The sequence below is a fragment of the Ostrea edulis genome, chromosome 4 (genome assembly GCF_947568905.1).
Source record: "Ostrea edulis chromosome 4, xbOstEdul1.1, whole genome shotgun sequence".
Classification (NCBI taxonomy): Eukaryota; Metazoa; Mollusca; class Bivalvia; order Ostreida; family Ostreidae; genus Ostrea; species Ostrea edulis.
In genome coordinates this window covers 20457165-20481843 of record NC_079167.1, presented here as the reverse complement: position 1 = coordinate 20481843, position 24679 = coordinate 20457165, and the positions used below count along the sequence as shown (strand labels likewise).

Genomic DNA, 24679 nt, shown 5'->3' with positions numbered 1-24679 from the left:
TGATCTTGTTAATTTGAGAAAAGTTTTGCGATTTCAAGTTTACTAAAAGTTCTTTAGATTTTTTTTAGAATCCACATTTAATCTACATCACTTCTGCCATATGTTGTGGCACAGTACGTTTGAAATATCTCCTTCACAACTATTGATATTTTCGTTATGAGCAAAGATGGATGCTTGGTAGAATACTTACTGAGATCCAGCGATGTATCTTTGTTTGTAAGGGTTTTTATGAAGTATAGGAATCCAGTATAGGTACAGTAACTCATATTCATCCGACCCATTGACTGGGGTATATTAAATGTGTCTAAAACTGAAGCATGATTTTGAAGAATTTCATCCTTTGAAACCCAGAAAGGGCAGTTGGAGTATAAGTACAATTACCAAAAGTGGAATATTAATTAATGCAAAGTTCGTTTACAACACAGAATAAATAATGAGCCTTACAAACAAAGACAACGTTGTTACAAGCTTTAAATTGTCAGTTGGAACCAAAACATATTCCTCATGTAACTTATTTAATTCTTTTATCGCTACTTGTTTACTAAACGCAAAAGGATAGATGGTACGTACTTTTGTTTTGATGTGTCTAATGTGGGATTTTAATATTCTGACAATATTTTAAATGCATCAAGTTCCTTTTTTTTTTTTTTTTCATATTCAACCCATCGTCTGGCTTAATTTTCGACAGAATATTTGACAAAAATACGATAAATTCTATCACATCGATTCATTTTTGATATTCAAACAATAATTACATTGATACAACGAGAAACTCCGGATATTTACGAAGTATTCAGAAAAGTTTTGAAAGTATGTTTTGTTTTTATCTGATTCTGAATCACACAAACTCTCACTATTATGTAGTTTTCCACTTCCTTTTTAAAAACATGATTAACATAGCGTTGGAAACGAGTCCAAGAGCAGTGACTCTTCATCAAGTTCATGAGAAGATTATTTAAGCGACGTTAAGATTTTATTAGGTAAGGCTTTTGATAAAACCTTTCCTCTGACAAATATACAAAACCCGATGCTTTTAATAGATCTACTAGGACCATGTCTATACGCACGGCCGTCGCACCTTATTGTACATCGGCCGGCGCGGTACAATCTTCGTGTGCGTGGCTCTTGTGGGTGACAGGTCTGTGTATATGTAAATAACTTACATGTGTATATACATGCCCACTGTTTATACATCTAAGAACATGTGATGCTCATCTCAAAAGGGTTTCCGCACAATGACCGACGTTACGCGTTAGTCATGTTAGTCACGAAGTTGGAAGGACGCGATGTAAACAACTGTTTAAAAGCACCTTTATTCTTGATAAAATATTCAAAACACGACGAATTGGTATACATATTGATTGTTAAAAGTGCTTGATTTGGATAGATGCGATAAATATTCTGATGCAGTTTGATTCCATAAATTAGGTCAGCCTTGGGTTTGTACAGATTTAACTGTAATGCCAGCTATTTCAGTAATACCAGGATTTTGCACAGGCACCTAAAGTGTGGTTAGCTTGTATAGATCTTATGTACATACCCCCCCTCCTCCTCCAGAATGAAATTATTTTATACAAAACCAAAAATGTATCCAAAATATGTTATTTCCCCACCGATCACCCTCATAAGTCGTTCTGAATAGTCAGTTTGTACCTTGTGTAAGCATTAGAGATGACCACTTGTGAGATACTATAATATATGTAAAGGTGTGCAACAAATCATGTAAACAAACAGGGGGCTACCTGCTTGGAGACCAATTCAAGGGATATAAACCAACTTTATTGAAGGAATTTCTGCGAACATCTCGTCAGGCTAATGTAGTTCTACTTATGTCTTTTATCTAAATCCCATGCCATCTGTTTTATTTGTCATATTCTGCCATTTATTTCATCGTACCCGAGCTTTTACGTCCATTGACAGCCTTAAAGGAGGTTGTGACATCACGTTGCATCTCGCGTTATCTGTATCATATTTCATGGAGGTCGGATGTTATAATGACTTGAGAAAATCTCGCTAAGTAGATATTTATATACGATAGAGGAAATAAAATGTATTGTGGATTTTTTGTTTTGTCTCCGCTACCAAACATCTGAAATTTAAATTAATTAACTTATGTTTTTGATACTAGGGTATTTGCTAGCGACATTCTGAGAAAAATAATCTTCAAATCAGGCAGATATTTTTGGAGAAGAAATGAGTCATCTTTAGCATCGCTAATTTATATATACAAGAGTTTCCCAAGTGACACATAATTTTCGTAACTTCGTTTTCTGAAGAGTTCCAAATTTTTATAGTTCCGACATCCCGCAATCTAATTAAAATTAGATGTTAGATCCACTCACATACTCGCTACACAAACATCTAACAACATCCCGTAGAGGGTCACGTCAGAGGTCAAATGTGCAACAGCCAATCAAAGTTCTCGCTTCATATCGACAGGGTATTATCCCACAATTCCATGTATTGTTTACGTAAGGAAGAGAAAAAATGGCGGCACCCACGATCGTGACTTGTTTATCGCGTGTTTTTATTTGAAGTTTAAACTATGGCGACATCGGGGATCTTTTCATGTATACTTCAACAAAAAAGACATTTAAGTATCTGTTCTTGTTCATTTTTCAAAGCCTCGAGATCAAATATCTTCAAAGCGGTTTTAATCGCTTCCATTTCTACTTCAGTCGCCATCTTTAATAAGTAACCAAATACAGTATACAATGATGATTCGCATTGGATGCCGATATCACTTTCGCCTTTGTAGCGATTGGTTACTTTTTCATGCAAATTTGACCTCTGACGTGACCCTCTGTGGGATGTTGTTAGATGTTTGTGTAGCGAGTATGTGAGCGGATCTAACATCTAATTTTAATTAGATTGGACATCCCGTATTGCTAATCCTATCAAATTCTTGCATCAAAATGCAATTTTTCAAAGAAAGGAATCACTATAACCATTTATAGGAAAACGCATTTGATTAAGTTATGGGAATTGGTGAGGGAACTAAATCTAGTAGGGAATATCTTGAGTATATCAGTAAAACTTCACGCCTTGCATCTAAGGATTTGCGCGTAAATGCACCTTTTTTCTTCCATCTAATTTACACCCAGGTACTAAGCACCAATAGTAACTTGGATCGTCATCGTAGGACTGCGCATAGCTCTTTACGAACCGTCTGCTAGCTAAACACCATTTGTATCAATGTCAACTTTGCTCTACAATTGGATACTCTCATGCGATAACAGTGTATAAATGTCAATTCTAAGCGGTCGCTTTGACACATGCCAAAAGTTCCGTATTCCAAGAATTTTGTATCCAGTGAAGAGTGTGCTGAGAACTGTTGGATGTGGTATTATCGTCCTGAAAAATTTAGGGTCCTTTCCGGAAAACTTGAAAAAATAGAGAGCAAAAACAACTGGCCAAAGACTTACAGCTAAAATGTATCTAAGATATATCTGTGTACTTCTGGGATTTATATTAACTTCTACAGGTATAAATGTGCCAACACTGTCAAAGGTAACACCCCCACCCCCCCTAAACTATGACACAACCAGATCAGCTGTTCCGTTGCTTTTTCATCGAGACATGAATCTAAACCATTCTTCATTATCCCATTGCCAGATCTAATGAACTTTGCCAATACAGATCATCAGAGAAAGTAACTTTACTCTTCTTGTATTTTAACTTCAATATCTCAAACCCCCATATCAAAAAGAAAAAAAATTTTTTTAGGCCTCATCGAGTTTGAGATAATGAGGTTTGACTGTATATACTTTAATTTGTGATGTACTTGTAAAACGACATTGTCATTTTATTTGTAATGCAGAAATAGTTAACTCTGCTGCTGCTACATGCAATATATTAATCCGCACCACATCAAGATGGTGTCCAAGGGAAAGAGTGATAAGAAATATTGAGTAATAATTGAATATGAGTTTATTTCCTTTGAAAAATTCTCCCCAAGAAACACTGGCTCCAAAAATAACAAATCAATTATTTGTGTTCAAATAAAGTAACTCTCCTCTTTCCAAGGGAGATATGAATTAGTGAATACATATATAAGGTGGTGTTCTTTAAAATATCTTCTCAATAACCGCTGCTTAAAAAATAACAGAGACAGGGTGATAACTGACATAAAGATTTTCGTCTGCAGATTTAAGTCGATCCCGATCACTTTGATTCTAGGGACCAGGATGGGGTCTCGGTAGATATCTTCACGGAAATGAAAAAAAAATTGCAAATTGTCAAAGTGATATGCAAGCATCCATCTATGCATGCCAGGTGTAACTTCAAATTTTTTTCTTCCAAGGGAGATACAGTAGAAATATTTTTAAAGGGACTAATTCATGACACCCCCCCCCCCCAATTTTGTTTTTTAAGTTTAATGATCAAAATCTACTCTCTAGTGTGTTTAAAAGGTTTCACAAAAAATCTAAGGCTATACATTATGACAAGCTCATTGTAGAGAGTTTATTATTTGTTTGGTTGAACAAAGTTTAAAGTGTGTTGTTGTTTACAAAGTCTTCAAAATTAATGGATATTTATCTAAGTTCATTATATATATCACATTCCAAATATTCTTTAGGTGAAATGTGTCATTTAAAAGTGAAGTATGTGACTGTGCCAAATTAAGAAGATTAAATTACAGAATGAACCTTTCACTGGTTTGTTTGTAAACATAAAAAGACTTGAGTCTTTGTTTACATAACACAGAGTTAAAGCTAGAATATTGCTCTTAAATTATCCTCGCATTCAGAAGTTCAAAGTTTGGTTGTTAACATTAAATGAGTTATATTCATAATATGTAACATCAAAAATGAAAATATTAATTTTAAAAAACGTGAAACAGTCACTTTAAGAACAACAGGTACAGGTTGTTATTAAACAAAATGATATTCCAGTATCATTTGTTTGAAAATTATGACTATAGGGACCAGAGGAAACATATAATCTTTGTCCAAAGATTTCCTGCTAACATCTGTTGTTTGATAGAATGGTTTTGTGTCACAATCAGAGCTATTTAAAGTAGTCATATCTTTATCAGGACATGTTGTTAAATGTTAGCATTATGGCCCATGAGCCTTATGTGTATGTCTAAAGTTTATTGAAGAATTGATATTTTGTTTCAGTAACGGATTCATCAACATGAAAACCTTACAAAAGATATGTTCTGTCTATGATTTTAAAAGGTATGTTACGATGGTGTTCTTTAATTCATTCAGTTCTTTTTTTTTTCATTCCCTTGAGACTGGGCTTGCTCAAGTCTTTATGTTAGTTTGCTTTTGCTTTCATGTATCTGCTCGCTTTCATACTTTTTAGCTCACCTGAGCCTTTCACCTGAGCCAAAGGCTCAAGTAAGCTTTTCTGATCAAAATTTGTCTGTTGTCTGTCGGTGTCGTCATCATTGTAGACTTTTTACATTTTCATCTTCTTCTCCAGAACCACTTGGTCAATTTCAACCAAACTTGGCCAAAATCATCCTTGGGTAAAGGGCTTTCAAGTTTGTTCAAATGAAGGGCCATGCCCCCTTCAAAGGGGAGATAATCACAAAAATGCAAAATTAGGGTAGGGACATTTAAAAATCTTCTTAAAAACCACTGGGCCAGAGGAGCTGACTTTTACCTAAAAGCTTCCTGACATAGTGCAGTTTCAAGTTTATTCAAATCATGGCCCCCGGGGATAGGTTGGGGCCACAATAGGGGATCAAAGTTTTATATAGAAATATATAGGGAAAATCTTTAAAAATCTTCTTTTCAAGAACCAATGAGCCAGAAGAGCTAAGATTTATATGAAAGCTTCCTGACATAGTGCAGATTCAAGTTTGGCCCCCGGGGGTAGGTTGGGGCCACAATAAAGGATCAAAGTTTTACGTAGAAATATATATGGAAAGTCTTTAAAAATCTTCTTCTCAAGAACCACTGAGCCAGAAGAGCTGAGATTTACTTACAAGCTTCCTGACATAGTGCAGATTCAAGTTTGTTCAAATCATGGCCTCCGGGGATAGATTGGGGCCACAATAGGGGATCAAAGTTTTAAATAGAAATATATAGAGAAAATCTATAAAAATCTTTTTCTCAAGAACCATTGGGCCATAGAATTTGACATTTACATGAAAGATTTCTGACATAGTGCAGATTCAAGTTTGTAAAAATCATGGCCTCCAGGGGTAGGTTGGGGCCACAATAGGGACTAAGGTTTTACATGCAAATATGTATGGAAAGTCTTCAGATAAGGGCCAAGGTGACTCAGGTGAGCGATGTGGCCCTTGGGCCTCTTGTTTATAATATCAGAAATCAGAATGTGTTCTAGGATATTTGAATTTAAACTGTCACAGAGAGCAATCAGCACACATTTTTTTTCAAAGAATTAAACAGAGACTTGAGCAAGTGTACCTTGAGACTTGCAGCATGTCATATGTTTTGGTAAAATTTGATTCAGTATCATGATTTATGAATTTTGGACCTCTCTCACTAAAGATATTCGTAAAGTTTGGCCTATTTGTACCACAGCAAAAGATATTAGTAAAGTTGGACTACATGTATTTGTATCACAGCAACAGCAATTTAAGAGGGTTAATAGAAATCACCATGTCCAGAATTGTAACTCTCTGGGTAATCCTAGTTTCCCCCCAGAATTCGAGTGACAGTTTTGCATTTACATGTCCACATGTCTGTCTTTTTACCTCACAACAGTAGAAATGTTGTAACTTTTTAATGGAGAAACATTAGTTCTGAAGCTTTTACTTTAGCAAATAGGTTTCTTATTACCAGATGAAGTGCCATGACTCTGATTTGAAATCATTGGGCCAGGTCAAGGTCATTATCATCATCATCATCCATTTTGATTATCGAGGCCAAATTAATCCTGAGACCTGTCTGTCCTTTCTAGTTTGAAGTTTGTTTTTCCATACTTGGTGGTCCATGGATTGACCCTATCCATTCCTGTAGACTCTAGGTCTCGTTTTACCAACTGATTCCGTCAGCTTTGGTTTGCCTGGAGCTTGATATCCAGTGACATTGAATATACAAACCTGTGATATTCAACCTGTACTACGCTCAATATGGCCTAGCCATCTCAGCCTACATGTCTGGATAACATCAGCGATGTTTTAGATGTTAGGCTGAGTACTCAAAAGTGACAGGTCACTTAGAAATATGTTTAAAATTTGTTGTCATGGCCATAACTGATTGTAGTGGAGAAGCATATGAGCACACACACAGCACAAAGGTCATGGCCAAAGAGTGCATTATGACATTGAACAGGTTCAAGGTCTGGGTGAGAATTTTGCAATGGAGGATATTCCAAGCTAACATTGAGCAGAAAGTTTGTGGTTTGATGATGTATCATATTAAACCTTTATCTAAGGTCTTTTGACCAATGTCTAGGTCACTGGTAATTTTTGTTGTTGACATTTTTGTTCAGGCTATATAACTTTCTGATTGGAAGATATTAGAAGTTCATATTTGGCATAAAGGTTACCTTAAAACAGATGGTGTATCTTAATCCTAAACCAAGGTCTTTTGGAGAAATTGTTAAATATGCCGGAATATGAATAAGTCTGGTGGTGATAAGGTGGGGGTGGTCCTGTAATGACAGCTTATGTAATCTTACCCACATGAACAACATAAACATGTTTTTGTTCTGTTTTCAATGCCTTCAATTTCAGGTTGATGAATCCGAGAGCAAAGAAAGGCGAGGCGTATGTTCCCACTGATGTAGAACACATGGCAAACATAATCACTCACGGGGTGAGAGATTGAATTCATGTATTAAAACCATCTGTGTATTCCATCATCATAAAATGTACACATAATCACTCACGGGGTGAGAGATTGAATTCATGTATTAAAACCATCTGTGTATTCTATTATCATAAAACGTACACATAATCACTCATGGGGTGAAAGTTTGAATTTATGTATTAAAACCACCTGTATATTCTATTATCATAAAATGTACACAATTACATTGGGCAACAGGTAGCTGCAGTGATATAACACAACCCGATTTTTGAAATCTTGACATAACAGATTGTTAGGTCATTCTTGGCACACTGATTTTGACTACAAATTAGTCCATTTACCTGATCAAAATATAGGGCTCACGACAGGTGTATATGGTCGACGGGGGATGCTTACTCCTACTAGACACTTGATCCCACCTCTGGTATATCCAGGGGTCTGTGTTTGCCCAACTCTCTATTTTGTATTCCTTATAGGAGTTATGAGATTGATCACTATTCGTTATCTTCACCTTACATATAAGGAGGAGGGTAACTGTACAGTATTACTGCTAGGCAATAGTCTCAAACTATTTACCAGTATTCCCTTTGGAGTAAGAGATAGTGAAAATACCACTACCTGTGCATAAACAAACATAACTTTGGGGTTTCTTTGATATACATGTTTTAAATCGTTAGTGACAGTTATTGAGTTAGGGACAAGATCAAAAGTTGAATTTTTGACAAATTAACATAGTTTTCATCAAGATCCCCTGACCCTTTTCAAACTAAATATGATGAATGATGATCCAAAATTATTTTCAATTATATGTACTTGTAACACTGTATATACCCTTTTTTTTTTTTTTTTTTTTTTTACTATTTATTGACAAATAAATATGTACATGTAGTTTGTAAATCTCTCCGTTTGAAAGTATATTAAAAAGTTGAATTTGTTTTAAAAAATCATGTTATCAATGTCTAATGACAGAAACTTATGGGAATTTTTATCCCCTTCCCCGCAGTTACTTAGGTCTTCGTCTGACATTGATCTTAAGCTTTCTATGATTTGACAGGCCTGCATTATTCCCAGTATTCTGGCCATGCTGTGGATGTTATACATTGTTTAAGCTTTCTATGATTTGACAGGGCTGCATTATTCCCAGTATCCTGGCCATGCTGTGGATGTTATACATTGCTCAGACTAGTCTTCAGTTCCTGATCGCTGTTATCTATGGCTGGGCACTGGTGGCCTTGTTCTCCGTGTCCTGTACATTCCACACGCTGGCGTTCAGTGGGAGATCCCAGTAAGTATTAGTATATATGTTCATTACACTGACAATGCAGCTGGAGAACATCAGCTACTGTAATATGTCAGATATCACTCAGCTACTGAATGTAGTATGTCAGGTCGATATCAACTATTGAATGTAATATGTCAGGTCGATATCAGTACTGACTGTAATATGTCAGGTCGATATCACTAAGCTACTGAATGTAATATGTCAGGTTGATATCACTCAGCTTCTGACTGTTATATGTCAGGTCGATATCACTCAGCTACTGAATGTAATATGTCAGGTCGATATCAGACCTGACCTGTAATATGTCAGGTTGATATCAACTACTGACTGTTATATGTCAGGTCGATATCAGCTACTGACTGTAATATTTCAGGTCGATATCACTCAGCTACTGAATGTAATATTTCAGGTCGATATCAACTATTGAATGTAATATGTCAAGTCGATATCAGCTACTGACTGTTATATGTCAGGTCGATATCAGATACTGAATGTAATATGTCAGGTCGATATCAGCTACTGAATGTAATATGTCAGTTTGATATCAGCTACTGAATGTAATATTTCAGGTCGATATCAGCTTCTGACTGTCATATGTCAGGTCGGTATCAGGTACTGACTGTAATATGTCAGGTTGATATCAGATACTGAATGTAATATGTCAGGTCGATATCAGCTACTAAATGTAATATGTCGGGTCGATATCAGCTTCTGACTGTAATATGTCAGGTCGATATCAGCTACTGAATGTAATACATCAGGTCAATATCAGCTTCTGAATGTAGTATGTCAGGTCGATATCAGCTTCTGACTGTAATTTGTCAGGTCGATATCAGCTACTGAATGTAATATGTCAGGTCGATATCAGCTACTCAATGTAATATGTTGGGTCGATATCAGCTTCTGACTGTAATATGTCAGGTCGATCTCAGCTACTGAATGTAATATGTCAGGTCGATATCAGCTTCTGAATGTAGTATGTCAGGTCGATATCAGCTACTGAATGTAATATGTCAGGTCGATATCAGCTACTGAATGTATTATGGTAGTTTGATATCAGCTTCTGACTGTACTATGTCAGGTCGATATCAGCTACTGAATGTAATATGTCAGGTCGATATCAGCTACTGAATGTAGTATGTCAGGTCAATATCAGCTACTGAATGTAATATGTCAGGTCGATATCAGCTTCTGACTGTACTATGTCAAGTCAATATCAGCTACTGAATGTAATATGTCAGGTTGATATCAGCTACTGAATGTAATTGAAGTATCTGTCCCATATAGTATATACTCATATTCTATACATTGTATTTATGTATGAAATATAATTTTACCCCAGTTGATCCGAACTGAATGGTATGAGTTGAGAAACACCCATTAAGTAGCATAGAGATTTTAAACTGGTCACATGATATACTGCAAATCTTCACTTTATTTTGAGCACCTTTATTCTTTCACATTTTTGGCTTAATTGCAACATACATGTAATGAAATGTATGCAACAAAGCTATTTCAAATTGTTTAGTTAGCTTTGTGCATGTAATATTTGTTAGTATAGACTTTGAGGCAATCAAATTCTATATACAGTGCTCCCTCGATATATTGTCAACTTTTGTCCAAGACTAATTTGGGCAATAAAACGGGGGTGGCAATATAACGAATTCACCATTTCTGACAATTCACTGAGCAGTCAAAAGAAATTCAATTCTGTAAATTTATTTGGGTTCCATTCTGTATAAACATTTAGATTATCTTGAGTTTAATTCAGCAATTATTATTAGTTAACTTGACAACCTGAATACCTTGTCCAGATTGTCACACTTTACCAAGCTACTCTCAAAGTGCAGATGTGATTACTGATGGGCATTAGGTAATTGGCATTGTTATCGGGGATAAACTCTTTAAAAATTTTACCATTTGACTGTTTGTGAAGATCAGTGGTATATGGCATTATGCAGGGTTGGTATTATAACGGGGGGGGGGGGGGGGGGGGGGGGGGGGGAGATATTGAGGGAGCACTGTACTTGTATTAAGTCAACTCAGGTGAACTATTGCAATTGATCAGTGTCCGTCGTTGTGCGACGTGTGTCAAGCATTAACATTGAACATTTTTAACTTCTTGATAACTACTGTCCCAATTCTCTTCAAATTTGCTGATGAGGCCTCTTTGGGACAAGGAGGACATAAATTGTAAATTTCAGGACTCCAGGGGTTATTAGTTTGAATTAATGAATTAAATGTTTCTTAGACTTAATTTTCAGCATTATGTTTTCACTATTTTACATTGGAGTGAAGGATTTTACAATAAATGAGAAAATTTCAGTATGCAGAGTTGATCATAAGTTCTTTTGTAAAATGCACCCCCTGCACTCCTGGGGCCTTTAGGACGGGGCAAAAACTGCTTAAAATTTACCAGTTTTCAAAAATCTTCTCTACAACCACATATCAGATTCTTTAGGAAAACCTGAATGCATAGTGATGCAGGAACAGGAAGGTTCTTACCAAAATCGTAAATTTCACAGTCCCTGGGGTAAAGGTTCTGACTCCAGGGCAGGGCCAAACTTGTACAGTGTATATATATATATACAGGGTTCGAAATTAACTCATGTCCGTAAGTCCGAGACTAGTAGAAAACATGTCGGACTAGTGAACTCTCTATAGCACTAGTCCGTACGGACTAGTGAAAATCCGGAAATCAATTTTGAATTGGTAAAGATTTTAGCAAGATTTGTCTGAGTCTGAGATGTTTGAACTTATGGTTGATTACCTGCATGGTCAGGTGTTTGCATGACTATGACAGTCTGATCTTCCAAACACATGGAGTGCGTTTGAGACCGCCGTTCTTCGAACGAGCACACATTGTCAAATTCCTGCCGATTCCGAACGCCGAGTACACATCACGAGAACATGTTCTAGGTGCAAGAATTGCAAGTAGTGTGGTCTGAGAACATGCACGTTTGTATGCACATGTTCTCGTCATTCGCGACTCTAACACAGTAGTTCATAACACTATAGCTCATGACTTGGTCAATTGAGTGAATTTTATTGACTTTCTTGATAAAATTTCGAACTCCTGTGACTCTAAGGTCTGAACACCAAAACAACAGGAATCTCGAACGCACTTATGGACGTTTATCAAAGGATTAACTCGGAGGTTAATATTGTATGCTTTTGAAGAATAAAATATGGTGGTCTCTTTTTCTTCTGTAGGTGTCAGAAATTGAATTGTTTGCAACTGTGATGTGTTTAGTTTGATTAAAATGAAGATCATTTTTTGATATACTGGACGGACTAGTGAAATGCTTTGCGGACTAGTGAACATCAATAGTGACTAGTCCGTACGGACTAGTGCTTGAAAAAGTGAATTTCGAACCCTGTATATATATAGTATATTTGTGTAAAACATTTAGATAGTATCTTCTTTAATGCTATTGATACTATATTGAAATTAATAACTATTCAGAAGGAGCAGGTAATCCTTTACCAAAATTGTAAATTTCATGATCTCAGGGGTAAGGATTTTGGTTGAGTGGGACCAAAATTATTATAGTAATTATTGTTTTTATCCTTTTAAAAAAGACTTCTAAGATTTTAAGTTTGCTGATACGATACAGTATAAAAACTAAATATTTAGGAAAAGGATAGACCAAAACTGAATTTTGCAACCCCAGGGTTTTAACTCTAGGACAGGTCCAAATTAGTCATATCATGTTGATATTACAAAAATATTATTATATGTGTAGTCTTTCATCAGTATGAGCACTTTTGGGGGCATTTAATTTTAAGAAACACATTTTGTTTTATACTGTTGTTAAACAATAGAATTTAGCTTAGATATGCAGAACAGGGATATTTTTATAGATTTCATAGCCCTTGAGACCAGTGATACTTTTAACTATAATACTCAGGTGATCAATAAAGCCTGTGGGTTTCTTGTGTTTAAGCTGAGCTACTGTGCTGCTTGTACATGCTCCTCTTCTGCTTTAAAACAAATCTCATTTAATCAGTGAGTTAGTACATGTAAATGATCCATTAGTACAATTTCATATGATATTGTTTACTTATAGTGTATAAGTATTACATTGTAGTATGTTTTCATGACATCATTACACGTTCATTACAGGAAGCTGAGGCATTTCTTCCACATTGCCGATCGGGCTGTTATTTATATCTTCATTGCCTCATCGTACTCACCGTGGTAAGTTGTACTAAATTTTAAAATATTTACAAGGATTGAAAGTTTGGCTTTTTTATGCCTTACCATGAACATGGCCAGGGCATATTAGTGTTTGTCACATCTGTCTTCCATCCTTCTGTCTGTCCTGTCACACTTTTAGCCCAGTTTCAAAGAAACTATTCAAGATATTTTATGCTGATACACATTGGTAACATCTATTCAACTGCATCAATATTTTTTATGGTACACTCGGACTGAGTGTAAGACGACAGGTGCTCAATGATTACATAAGAATCAATGCACTCAGCATGGTGTTTGGGATTTCTGGTCCCATATCTTGAATCATGTGTCTCAGAAGTTTAAGTGAGGTTGTTGTTGTGAGGTAGGGAACAGAAATTTGACATTAGTTTTCATTGTCAAGCAAGTACAGGTAGTTCAGCAAGATACCTCAACAAAAAGCATCCTTGGGTAAAGAGCTTTCAAGTTTGTTGAAATGAAAGGCCATGCCTCCTTCAAAGGGGAGATAATCACAAAAAACACAAAAATGCAAAAATAGGGTGGGATCATATAAAAATCTTCTCAAGAACCATTGGGCTAGGAAAGTACAAATTTACATGACAGCTTCCTGACATAGTGTAGATTCAAGTTTGTTAAAACCACGACCCCCGGGGTTAGGATGGGGCAAAAATAGGGAATAAAAATTTTACATGCAAATATATAGGGAAAATTTGTAAAAATCTTCTCAAGAACCACTGGGCCAGGAAAGAACTTTACATGAAATCTTCCTGACATAGTGCAGATTCAAGTTTGTTAAAATCATGATCCCCAGGGGTAGGGTGGAGCCACAATAGGGGATCAAAGTTATATATAGAGAAAATCTTTAAATATGGGCCAAAGTGACACAAGTGAACTGTGTAGCCCATGGGCCTCTTGTTTGTAAGAGGTTGATTGAAATTGAATATAACAAACTCTACTTACAATGCAAGTGACATTTTTTTGGTTTCAAATTGTAGGTTGACTTTGCGTGACTTTGGAGGAATTGAAGATGAGATGATGTGGCTGATTTGGATAATGGCAGTGTGTGGAATTGTCTACTCATACACATTTCATGAGAAGTAAGAGCAATATACTCTACAGCATTACACTCGCCGAGAATTTGAATCTGTCGTAGAGGTTATTTCTGTAGTTATGCCGATTTGTACCCTGTTGAGCTACAGGCCTATAAATGTGCATTGCATGTGGAATGTTTAATGATGGAAGACAATTTTCCAGATTATTATAATTTTGAATGGTATTTTTTTGTCATAGAGATATAAGTACTAATAAAATATGGTTTGTGGTTTGTTTATAGAATACTGGAGATTATTTTGTTCTTTGATATTCGTGTATGTCCTGTAGCAGTCATCTTCGCTAGCCAAGGGTTTTTGGTCCATAAATGGGAGCAGAGTGGACCAAAAACCCTTGGCTAGCGAAGATGTGTAGTAGTAGACATTGGAATTAACACATACTGTGTTGTATTTTATTTTTCCAGATACAAATGCTGGAGATTATTTTGTTCTTTGATATTTGTGTATGTCCTGTAGCAGTAGACATTGGAATAGGGGATTATTGAGTTCTTCCGTTCCGTGTGTATTTTGTCTTTTAGAATCTACCTAAGTCACATGATTTGGCGATATTTTTAGGCATACTTACTTCCGGTTTAGCTAACTACCAGACAGTTTGTTCATTTATTTTACTTACTGGTTTTGATTCCAAAATTAAGAACCAGCGTTATTGGTGTGTGTGGCAGAGGGATGTAATACAGATTTACAGAGGAGGAGGAAACAAGCATGTAGTATAGTTTTTCAGGGAGGGAGGAGGGGGGGGGGGGTGGTAGCCAGAGATGTCTTCACAATATTTTGTCTAGAAGTCTTGACAAGAATAAATATATAAATCAAAACAAGCAAAACCTAACATGTTCTTTTAACATTCAAAATCTTTCAAATTCCAAATACATAGAGGTGGATTAAGTAGTACGACTCATTATACCACAAAATACACACCTTTTAAAATTGGGGGGTTGGGTGTTAGGGTGGTAGTAGCATATGTCATATACATAAGCTCAAGGGAAATTTTTCCCAAACTCCGATTTTTTGAATTGTGAGGAGAAAACATGGATTCACTTCATAACTTCTACCTTGCATTCGCACCATTCACTTCTGCCATTAAATGGCGGTGTGTGTGTATAAATAATAGAAAATGATGGTTGTTAAAAGGGGGACCACTCCCTCCCCCTCCATGATTCTACGTGCATGCCTCGGATGTAGGGATATATCCATTATCAGATTTGTAATGCTGAAGTCACTGTTCATTCCAATGGTGTCCAATATTTGTGAAGATAAATCATGACGTCGTAACTCTCAGTAGCTGGTAGGTCTTCAGTTTTTTACCACATTTTTATTGATGATTTCCAACAATTCAATCAGTTTTCTTTTCTGTTTGGCGATTGACTTTCAAGAGCTTGAGATCAAATATTTTGTATACACAATTTTTTTTAGAAAGGATTTCCAAATTCATACCAATTGTAAGCTCACATAGCCTTTGTAAGTTACTTTTTTGGTAAAAGGAACTAGAAACACTCATCTATAACAAAATTTCTTGAATTCGATAATTGTGTAGAATCAACGTCCATTCTAGTAGGCTTACTTGTGTAATTACGTTAACGATAAACTGGAAATGACTATGCCTAAAAATATACGACGTAATAGTGACTAAATGCAGAATAAACATGGACATAGAACTCCAAAATCCCCTATTAGATAAATTTCCTCTATGAGTAGAGCAATATGTTGTTTCATTGATTTTAAGTATTTATGTTAACGACGATAAACCGGAAATGACTATGCCTAAGAAATATGACGTAATAGTGACTAAATGCAGAATAAACATGGACATGGAAGAACTCGAAAATCCCCTATTATTACATGCTGTATTGTATTTTATTTTTGCAGATACAAATGCTGGAGATTATTTTGTTCTTTGATATTTGTGTATGTCCTATAGCAGTAGACATTGGAATTAACACATATCGTGTTGTATTTCATTTTGCAGATACAAAATGCTGGAGATTATTTTGTACCTAGGCATTGGTGTTTGTCCTGCAACTGTTGCTTTCATGATGGTAAGTCTACATCCTTATAAATCCAGATCAATATAAGTCCAGATCATTGTAAGTCCAGATCATAGTCAGTTCAGGTCATTGTCAGTCCAGATCATTGTAATTCTGGATCATTGTAAGACTAGATCATAGTCAGTTCAGATCATTGTAAGTCCAGATCTACAATTGTAATTCTGGATCATTGTAAGACCAGATCATTGAAAGTCCAAGTCATTGTTAGTTCAGATCATTGTAAGACTAGATCATTGTAAGTCTGGATCATTGTAAGACCAGATCATTGAAAGTCCAAGTCATTGTAAGTTCAGATCATTGTACCAGTGCATTTATAAGTCCAGATTAATGTAAACTTATATCAGTATAAATCCAGATCTCCAGGTCAACCAGTTTCAGAATTTATTGATTCCGAAAGTAGTGATAAAACATAGCAATTTTTACAAAAAAATTCTTTTTTCAGAGGGAATTTTCTTTTTGCATATCCTTTGTATATATATATTTCATTCAGAGGGATTTTTTGCATTTTCTTTATTTTTCAACAGAGGGACTTTTTATTTGCATTTTCTTAATATTTTTGAATATTCAGAGGGAACGTTTGCATTTTCTCTATATACATTAAATGTATATTATTTTTATGCCCCCCTTTGAAAAAGAGGGGGCATATTGTTTTGCACCTGTCGGTCTGTCGGTCGGTCTGTAGACCATGTGTTGTCTGCTCAATATCTTGAGAACCATTCACTTGATGATAATGATATTTCATATGTGGGTTAGTTATGAGTAGAAGAGGATCCCTATTGTTTTTCAGGTCAAAAGGTCAAAGGTCAAGGGTCAATCTACTCTGGACATAGGAATATAATGTCCGCTCAATATCTTGAGAACCCTTTGTTTGAAAGACATCAAACTTGGCACACTGGTACATCCTAAGGAGTAGATGACCCCTATTGATTTTGAGGTCATATGGTCAAAGGTCAAGGGTCAAACTGGGCATAGGAATATACTGACCATTCAATGTCTAGAGAACCCTTTGCTTGACAGACATCAAACTTGGTACGCCAGTACATCTTCAGAAGAAGATGACCTCCATTGATTTTGAGGTCACATGGTCAAAGGTCAAGGGTCAAACTGGACATAGGAATATACTGTCCATTAAATATCTCGAGAACCCTTTGCTTGACAGACATCAAACTTGATACACTGGTACATCTTCAAGAGAAGATGACCCCTATTGATTTTGAGGTCACATGGTCAAAGGTCAAGGGTCAAACTTGACATGGGAATATACTGTCTGCTCAGTATCTTGAGAACCCTTTTCTTGACAGACATCAAACTTAGTACACTGATACGACTTCAGGAGAAGACGACCACTATTGATTTTGAGGTCACATGGTCAAAGGTCAAGGGTCACACTAGACAGGAATATACTGTCCGTTCAATATTTTGAGAACCCTTCGCTTGACAGACATCAAACTTGGTACACTGGTACATCTTCAGGAGAAAATTACCCCTATTTATTTTGAGGTCACATGTTTAAAGGTCAAGGGTCAAACTGGACATAGGAATATACTGTCCATTCAATATCTTGAGAACCCTTTGCTTGACAGACATCAAACGTGGTACACTGGTACGTCTTCAGGAGAAGACGACCCCAATTGAATTTCAGATCACATGGTCAAAGGTCAAGGGTCAAACTGGACATTGGAATATACTGTCTGCTCCATATCTTGAGAACCCTTTGCTTGACAGACATTAAACTTGGTACACTGGTACATCTTCAGGAGAAGATGACACCTATTGATTTTGAGGTCGCGTGGTCAAAGGTCAAGGGTTAAACTGTACATGGGAATATACTGTCCGCTCAATATCTTGAGAACCCTTTGCTTGACAGACATCAAACTTGGTACACTGGTACATCTTCAGGAGAAGATGACTTCTAATTATTTTAAGGTCACATGGTCAAAAGTCAAGGGTCAAATTGGACATAGGAATATACTGTCCGTTCAATATCTTGAGAACCCTTTGCTTGACAGACATCAAACTTGGTACACTGGTACATCTTCAGGAGTTGATGACCCCTATTGATTTTTAGGTCACATGGTCATCCACTCTTGACATAGGAAGATATTGTCTGCTCAATATTTTGAATTGATGATACTACTCTCAATTAAATGATGTGTGTGTGTATAACCCTTTTCAATTTTGCACCATGGGGGGCATATGTGTTTTACAAACATCTCTTGTTTTTTTTACAGAGGGAACCTTCAGGGATATATGAGTTATTTTTGGGAGGTGTTACCTTCATTGTTGGTGTTGTTTTCTTCAAGAGTGACGGCATTATTCCATTTGCTCACGCCATCTGGCACCTCTTTGTACTGGTGGGCACAATGTTTCACTATTACGCGATCAATTTGTACCTATTGGGGCTCGACCAGGATGAGATTATGTTGACTAAGTAACTTAGTTATCTGTTCTTATTTTGTTATAGTTTTTAAAAATATTTATATTTTTGTTGAATCTTCCACAACTGGTTTGTAGAATGTCATTATTTTAGCAAGCTGTGATTTCTTTCCATCTACACGTGGTATCACATATTCACAATTTTTTTAAAAAAATAATTGAATGCAAAAGGTATGATGTACATGTACAAAGAGTTTTAATGTATATTTGAATGCAATGCAGACATACATGTTTCCCATATTTATGTACATGTATATACTCTTTTATGATGAAATTTAATGTAGGAATTAAGACAACATCTAATCCAAAATCAATAGATATGAATTTCTCAAAACTACGTGTATCTATTGTTCATGTGAAATTCCTTCAAGATTAGTTAGCATCATTTTGTAGTATTATAGAATCAAGTTTATTTATGCCATGACATCACATCCAGTGTACAAAAGGGTGGGAAGGTTTTAACAAAGACAGGTTCAGAGGGGGTTCAAACCCCCTTTAAATTGGTCAAAAATACCTATTTTGTCGTATTCTATGCTATTTTACCGGGGTACCGTATATACTCGCCTATAAGTCGGATTTTTGGGAGTCAATTTTTGGTCCAAAACTCTATGTCCGACTTATAGGCGTGTCCTAAGAAGATTGGTATTTTTCTGGGAGGCGTAATGTTGTGTTTAATTTAAACAACTCCGACGATTATCATGGACTACCACACAAATGATTATTGTTCACAAATATCTAGACATAGTGTATTTGTTTATGTATTTTAAAATCATGTATAAAGTACAAGTATTTACATATTTTTGTTTAGTTAAAAATTATTTACCGGTAACTAATACTTTCAATTCAACTAATCTATCGTTTATCGGTAAAATTGAATTACGAACCCGATTTAATATTGAAATATTCATATGTATACCGACTGAAATATATTTCATGAAAAAATGAATATTGTTAACAGATAATTTAGATCATCATTCTTGACTCTTAAAAACTCTATTGTTGATACAATGAATAATACCGGAATCCCACAGTAACAGTTTTCGCGAGGCGCGTGATACTAAGTAAACACGGTGTCAGGTACTGGTAATTAGGAGACCATAATTGTTTAAGTAAACAAGGGATCATTGCCCATAACAGATCAAGGGTTGCGTGTAATCCCCAAACACCTATGGCTTGGATATTGAGCACCCCATAATTATCAATTTCTCAAAATATTTGTTGAAACATAGGTAAAAACACTAGAGCATTGACTTGAAATTGTCAACCGATTCTGACAAAATTTCGTACCGACTTATAAGCGGGTCAATGGCAAATTCCTACAAAATAACCTTAAAAACTACAACCGACTTATAGGCGGACCGACTTATAGGCGAGTATATATGGTACTTGTGAAATGTTGATTGTTAAGACTCCTAGAATAGGTTGAATAGTATTATCCTGTTTGATACATTTTGATATTCCTATGCTTAATTATAAATTTATTAATTAAGCTAATGTGTTAGAAATTTAGAGCCATTTATTTGCAGGCTTGATTTGTCTGTTCAACTATTTCGACCGAATTTCTTTTGACAAAAATCATGACCTATATTGTCTCGATACATTTTTATAGACCGATCTTTTTCTATTAACTCTGCTGTTGTTGACGACCCTTAATATGTCTATATATTTTTTATAGACAATCTTTTTCTTTGTTTTCTATTAACATTGTTGATGACGCTCGATGTGTTTATATATACAGTATTTTTATAGACTATCTTGTGTCTTTCTGTTAATATGAGATTAATACATATACAGTATGTAATGATGTGGACATACAGTGTAGTACATGTATATTGTACTAGTCTGGGAATCCTTATAAAAACAAACGTTACTGTCTCTAATAACATGCATTATCATGATGCTCGTTATAGTACAATGGTGCAAGTGTATTTTATAGGTGCTAAATAAGATGTTCTGGATATGTTTTGTATGTTTATTGTGCAAGATAAATGGCTTTCAATTATGAAGAGACATGATCTTCCTCAGATTTAAAGGAACACAAATATTTGTCTACCTGCAATGCTTTTACAATTATATTAGATAATCTTTGTGGCTTCAGACACACATGCTTTCTTATCCAAGAACCCTGTTTATAACTGTTTCTTTACACACTTTCATTTTATCAGGTCTATTATAGAATCACATGACTTGTATAACCAATGAAATGAAGGCAATCAGTCACCTGATCAATTGAGGGCAACAGTTTGTTAGAGTGTTCACTCAGGTGGCCGGTCAACAGAATAGTAGTTAAAGGATTTGGGATTTTTTTTACTAAAACGTCAAAATGGTATGTTTTAATAGGGATGATTTTATGTAGGGGAACATGTACAATGTTTAACATTTTGTTATAAGTACCAGTCAAGAAACGCCATATATGTTATTTGTAAAACCTTGGATGTTCATAATTATGTTATTTTTCTTTACTTATTTTCAATTCATATTTTGTCAGAAATATCTGTATCACTGTAACGAATCACTGTCGTAAGACAGGACATAAAATTACAGTTTCATCATGGACATCATGTGGGTCACAGCAATCAAAACAAAGGCTGTCCATTTTTACTCGTAATTGTTTTAACATTTTACACTGAAGAACAAACAATTACAATAATTATATGATCCGTTTTGTAAATTACAGGAGAACAAACTTAAATGTTGAGGTTTTCTTTGACCCAAATTAAAACCAATTTTGCAAAATATGGTTCAGCACATAAGACTTTGCATGAGGGTAGTGAAAAAAAGTCTTGGAAGTTACGCCAACATTTGTCACAAAATAGATACTCCAGCATTAGTCACATAACAGATACGCCAACATTAGTCACATAACAGATACGCCAACATTTGTCACATAACAGATACGCCAACATTTGTCACATAACAGATACGCCAACATTTGTCACAAAATAGATACTCCAACATTAGTCACATAACAGATACGCCATTGTCTGTCACATAACAGATACGCCATTGTCTTTCACATAACAGATACGCCATTGTCTGTCACAACAGATACACCACTGTCTGTCACACAACAGATACGCCACTGTCCGTCACATAACAGATACACCAATGTCTGTCACATAACAGATACGCCAATGTCTGTCACATAACAGATACGCCAACATTTGTCACATAACAGATACGCCAACGTCTGTCACATAACAGATACGCCAACGTCTGTCACATAACAGATACGCCAATGTCCGTCACATAACAGATACGCCAATGTCTGTCACATAACAGATACGCCATTGTCTGTCACATAACAGATACGCCAATGTCCGTCACATAACAGATACGCCAACGTTTGTCATATAACAGATACGCCACTGTCCATCACATAACAGATACGCCAATGTCCGTCACAACAGATACACCACTGTCTGTCACATAACAGATACGCCAATGTCTGTCACATAACAGATACGCCAATGTCCGTCACATAACAGATACGCCAATGTCTGTCACATAACAGATATGCCATTGTCTGTCACATAACAACCATTGTCTTTCACATAACAGATACACCAATGTCCGTCACATAACAGATACACCACTGTCTGTCACAACAGATACACCACTGTCCGTGACATAACAAATACGCCATTGTCTGTCACATAACAGATACGCCACTGTCTGTCACATAACAGATACGCCAATGTCTGTCATATAACAGATACACCATTGTCTGTCACATAACAGATACACCATTGTCTGTCACATAACAGATACACCATTGTCTGTCACACAACAGATACGCCACTGTCTGTCACACAACAGATACACCATTGTCTGTCCCATAACAGATACACCATTGTCTGTCACATAACAGATACGCCAATGTCTGTCACATAACAGATACGCCACTGTCTGTCACACAACAGATACACCATTGTCACATAACAGATACGCCACTGTCTGTCACATAACAGATACGCCATTGTCTGTCACATAACAGATACGCCACTGTCTGTCACATAACAGATACCCCACTGTCTGTCACACAACAGATACACCATTGTCTGTCACATAACAGATACGCCAATGTCTGTCACATAACAGATACGCCAATGTCTGTCACATAACAGATACGCCGTTGTCTGTCACAACAGATACACCACTGTCTGTCACATAACAACCAATGTCCGTCACATAACAGATACACCACTGTCTGTCACATAACAGATACGCCATTGTCTGTCACATAACAGATACACCACTGTCTGTCACATAACAACCAATGTCCGTCACATAACAGATACACCAATGTCTGTCACATAACAGATACGCCATTGTCTGTCACATAACAGATACACCAATGTCTGTCACATAACAGATTCACTATTGTCTGTCACATAACAACCATTGTCTGTCATATAACAGATACACCAATGTCCGTCACAACAGATACACCATTGTCTGTCACATAACAGATACACCAATGTCTGTCACATAACAGATACGCCAATGTCTGTCACATAACAGATACGCCGTTGTCTGTCACATAACAGATACGCCAATGTCTGTCACAGCAGATACACCACTGTCTGTCACATAACAGATACACCATTGTCTGTCACATAACAGATACACCACTGTCTGTCACATAACAGATACACCAATGTCTGTCACATAACAGATACGCCACTGTCTGTCACATAACAGATACACCATTGTCTGTCACATAACAGATACGTCAATGTCTGTCACAACAGATACACCATTGTCTGTCACATAACAGATACACCATTGTCTGTCACATAACAGATACGCCATTGTCCATCACATAACAGATACGCCACTGTCTGTCACAGCAGATACGCCACTGTCTGTCACATAACAGATACGCCACTGTCTGTCACATAACAGCTACACCAATGTCCGTCACATAACAGATACGCCATTGTCTGTCACAACAGATACACCACTGTCTGTCACATAACAGATACGCCAATGTCTTTCACATAACAGATACACCAATGTCCGTCACATAACAGATACGCCATTGTCTTTCACATAACAGATACACCAATGTCCGTCACATAACAGATACGCCATTGTCTGTCACAACAGATACACCACTGTCCGTCACATAACAAATACGCCATTGTCTGTCACATAACAGATACGCCGATGTCTGTCACATAACAGATACGCCAATGTCTGTCACATAACAGATACGCCAATGTCTGTCACATAACAGATACGCCAATTTCTGTCACATAACAGATACGCCAATGTCTGTCACAACAGATACACCACTGTCCGTCACATAACAGATACACCACTGTCTGTCACATAACAGATACGCCATTGTCTGACCGATTCACTACCTCATTTTAGTGCATTATATGTACACACCACATAAGACAAGTCAGGCCACGGTATGTTATTTCAATGTTTCATGTACAAAGACAGGAACCTTTCCACCGAAATCAAGAGAGTATAACAAATTACACGTACTAGGCTTATTTACTTCACTCTTCCTTTTTATTTACTTCAGTCTTCCTTTTAGTATATCTTATTCACATTCTGTTATCTGTCTGAGTGCACAGACTTTATCTCTTTCTTTTTAAGTAAAAGTTACTGATGTAAAGAAAAATGTTTTCTTATATAGATCATTCCTGTCAACATATGGAGTGGATTTTTTTTTCCAAACGTAATTGTTATTTTGTTAAACTGGAAGGTACCTTTTCAGGACATAAAAGATATAGAAAAAACATACCACAACCTCATGTAACTTAAGATCAGTGTATTTCATAAACAATGGCATATTTATGATTTATTTATTTCATATCAGAGTTATAGAACAAACTATTTACTAAATATATGATTGA

The 24679-nt window shown here is 36.1% G+C and overlaps 1 protein-coding gene across 1 annotated transcript; it reads left to right on the top strand.

The window, feature by feature from the left end:
- Positions 1–650: 650 nt before the first annotated feature.
- Positions 651–19348, top strand: LOC125669669 (monocyte to macrophage differentiation factor-like). The gene is made up of 8 exons (XM_056162209.1): positions 651–980; positions 5124–5183; positions 7661–7742; positions 8864–9021; positions 13145–13219; positions 14212–14313; positions 16289–16358; positions 18599–19348. Exons 2-8 carry the CDS (start codon positions 5140–5142, stop codon positions 18800–18802), a joined length of 735 nt encoding a protein of 244 aa, XP_056018184.1. The 5' UTR covers positions 651–980; positions 5124–5139; the 3' UTR covers positions 18803–19348.
- Positions 19349–24679: the final 5331 nt, after the last annotated feature.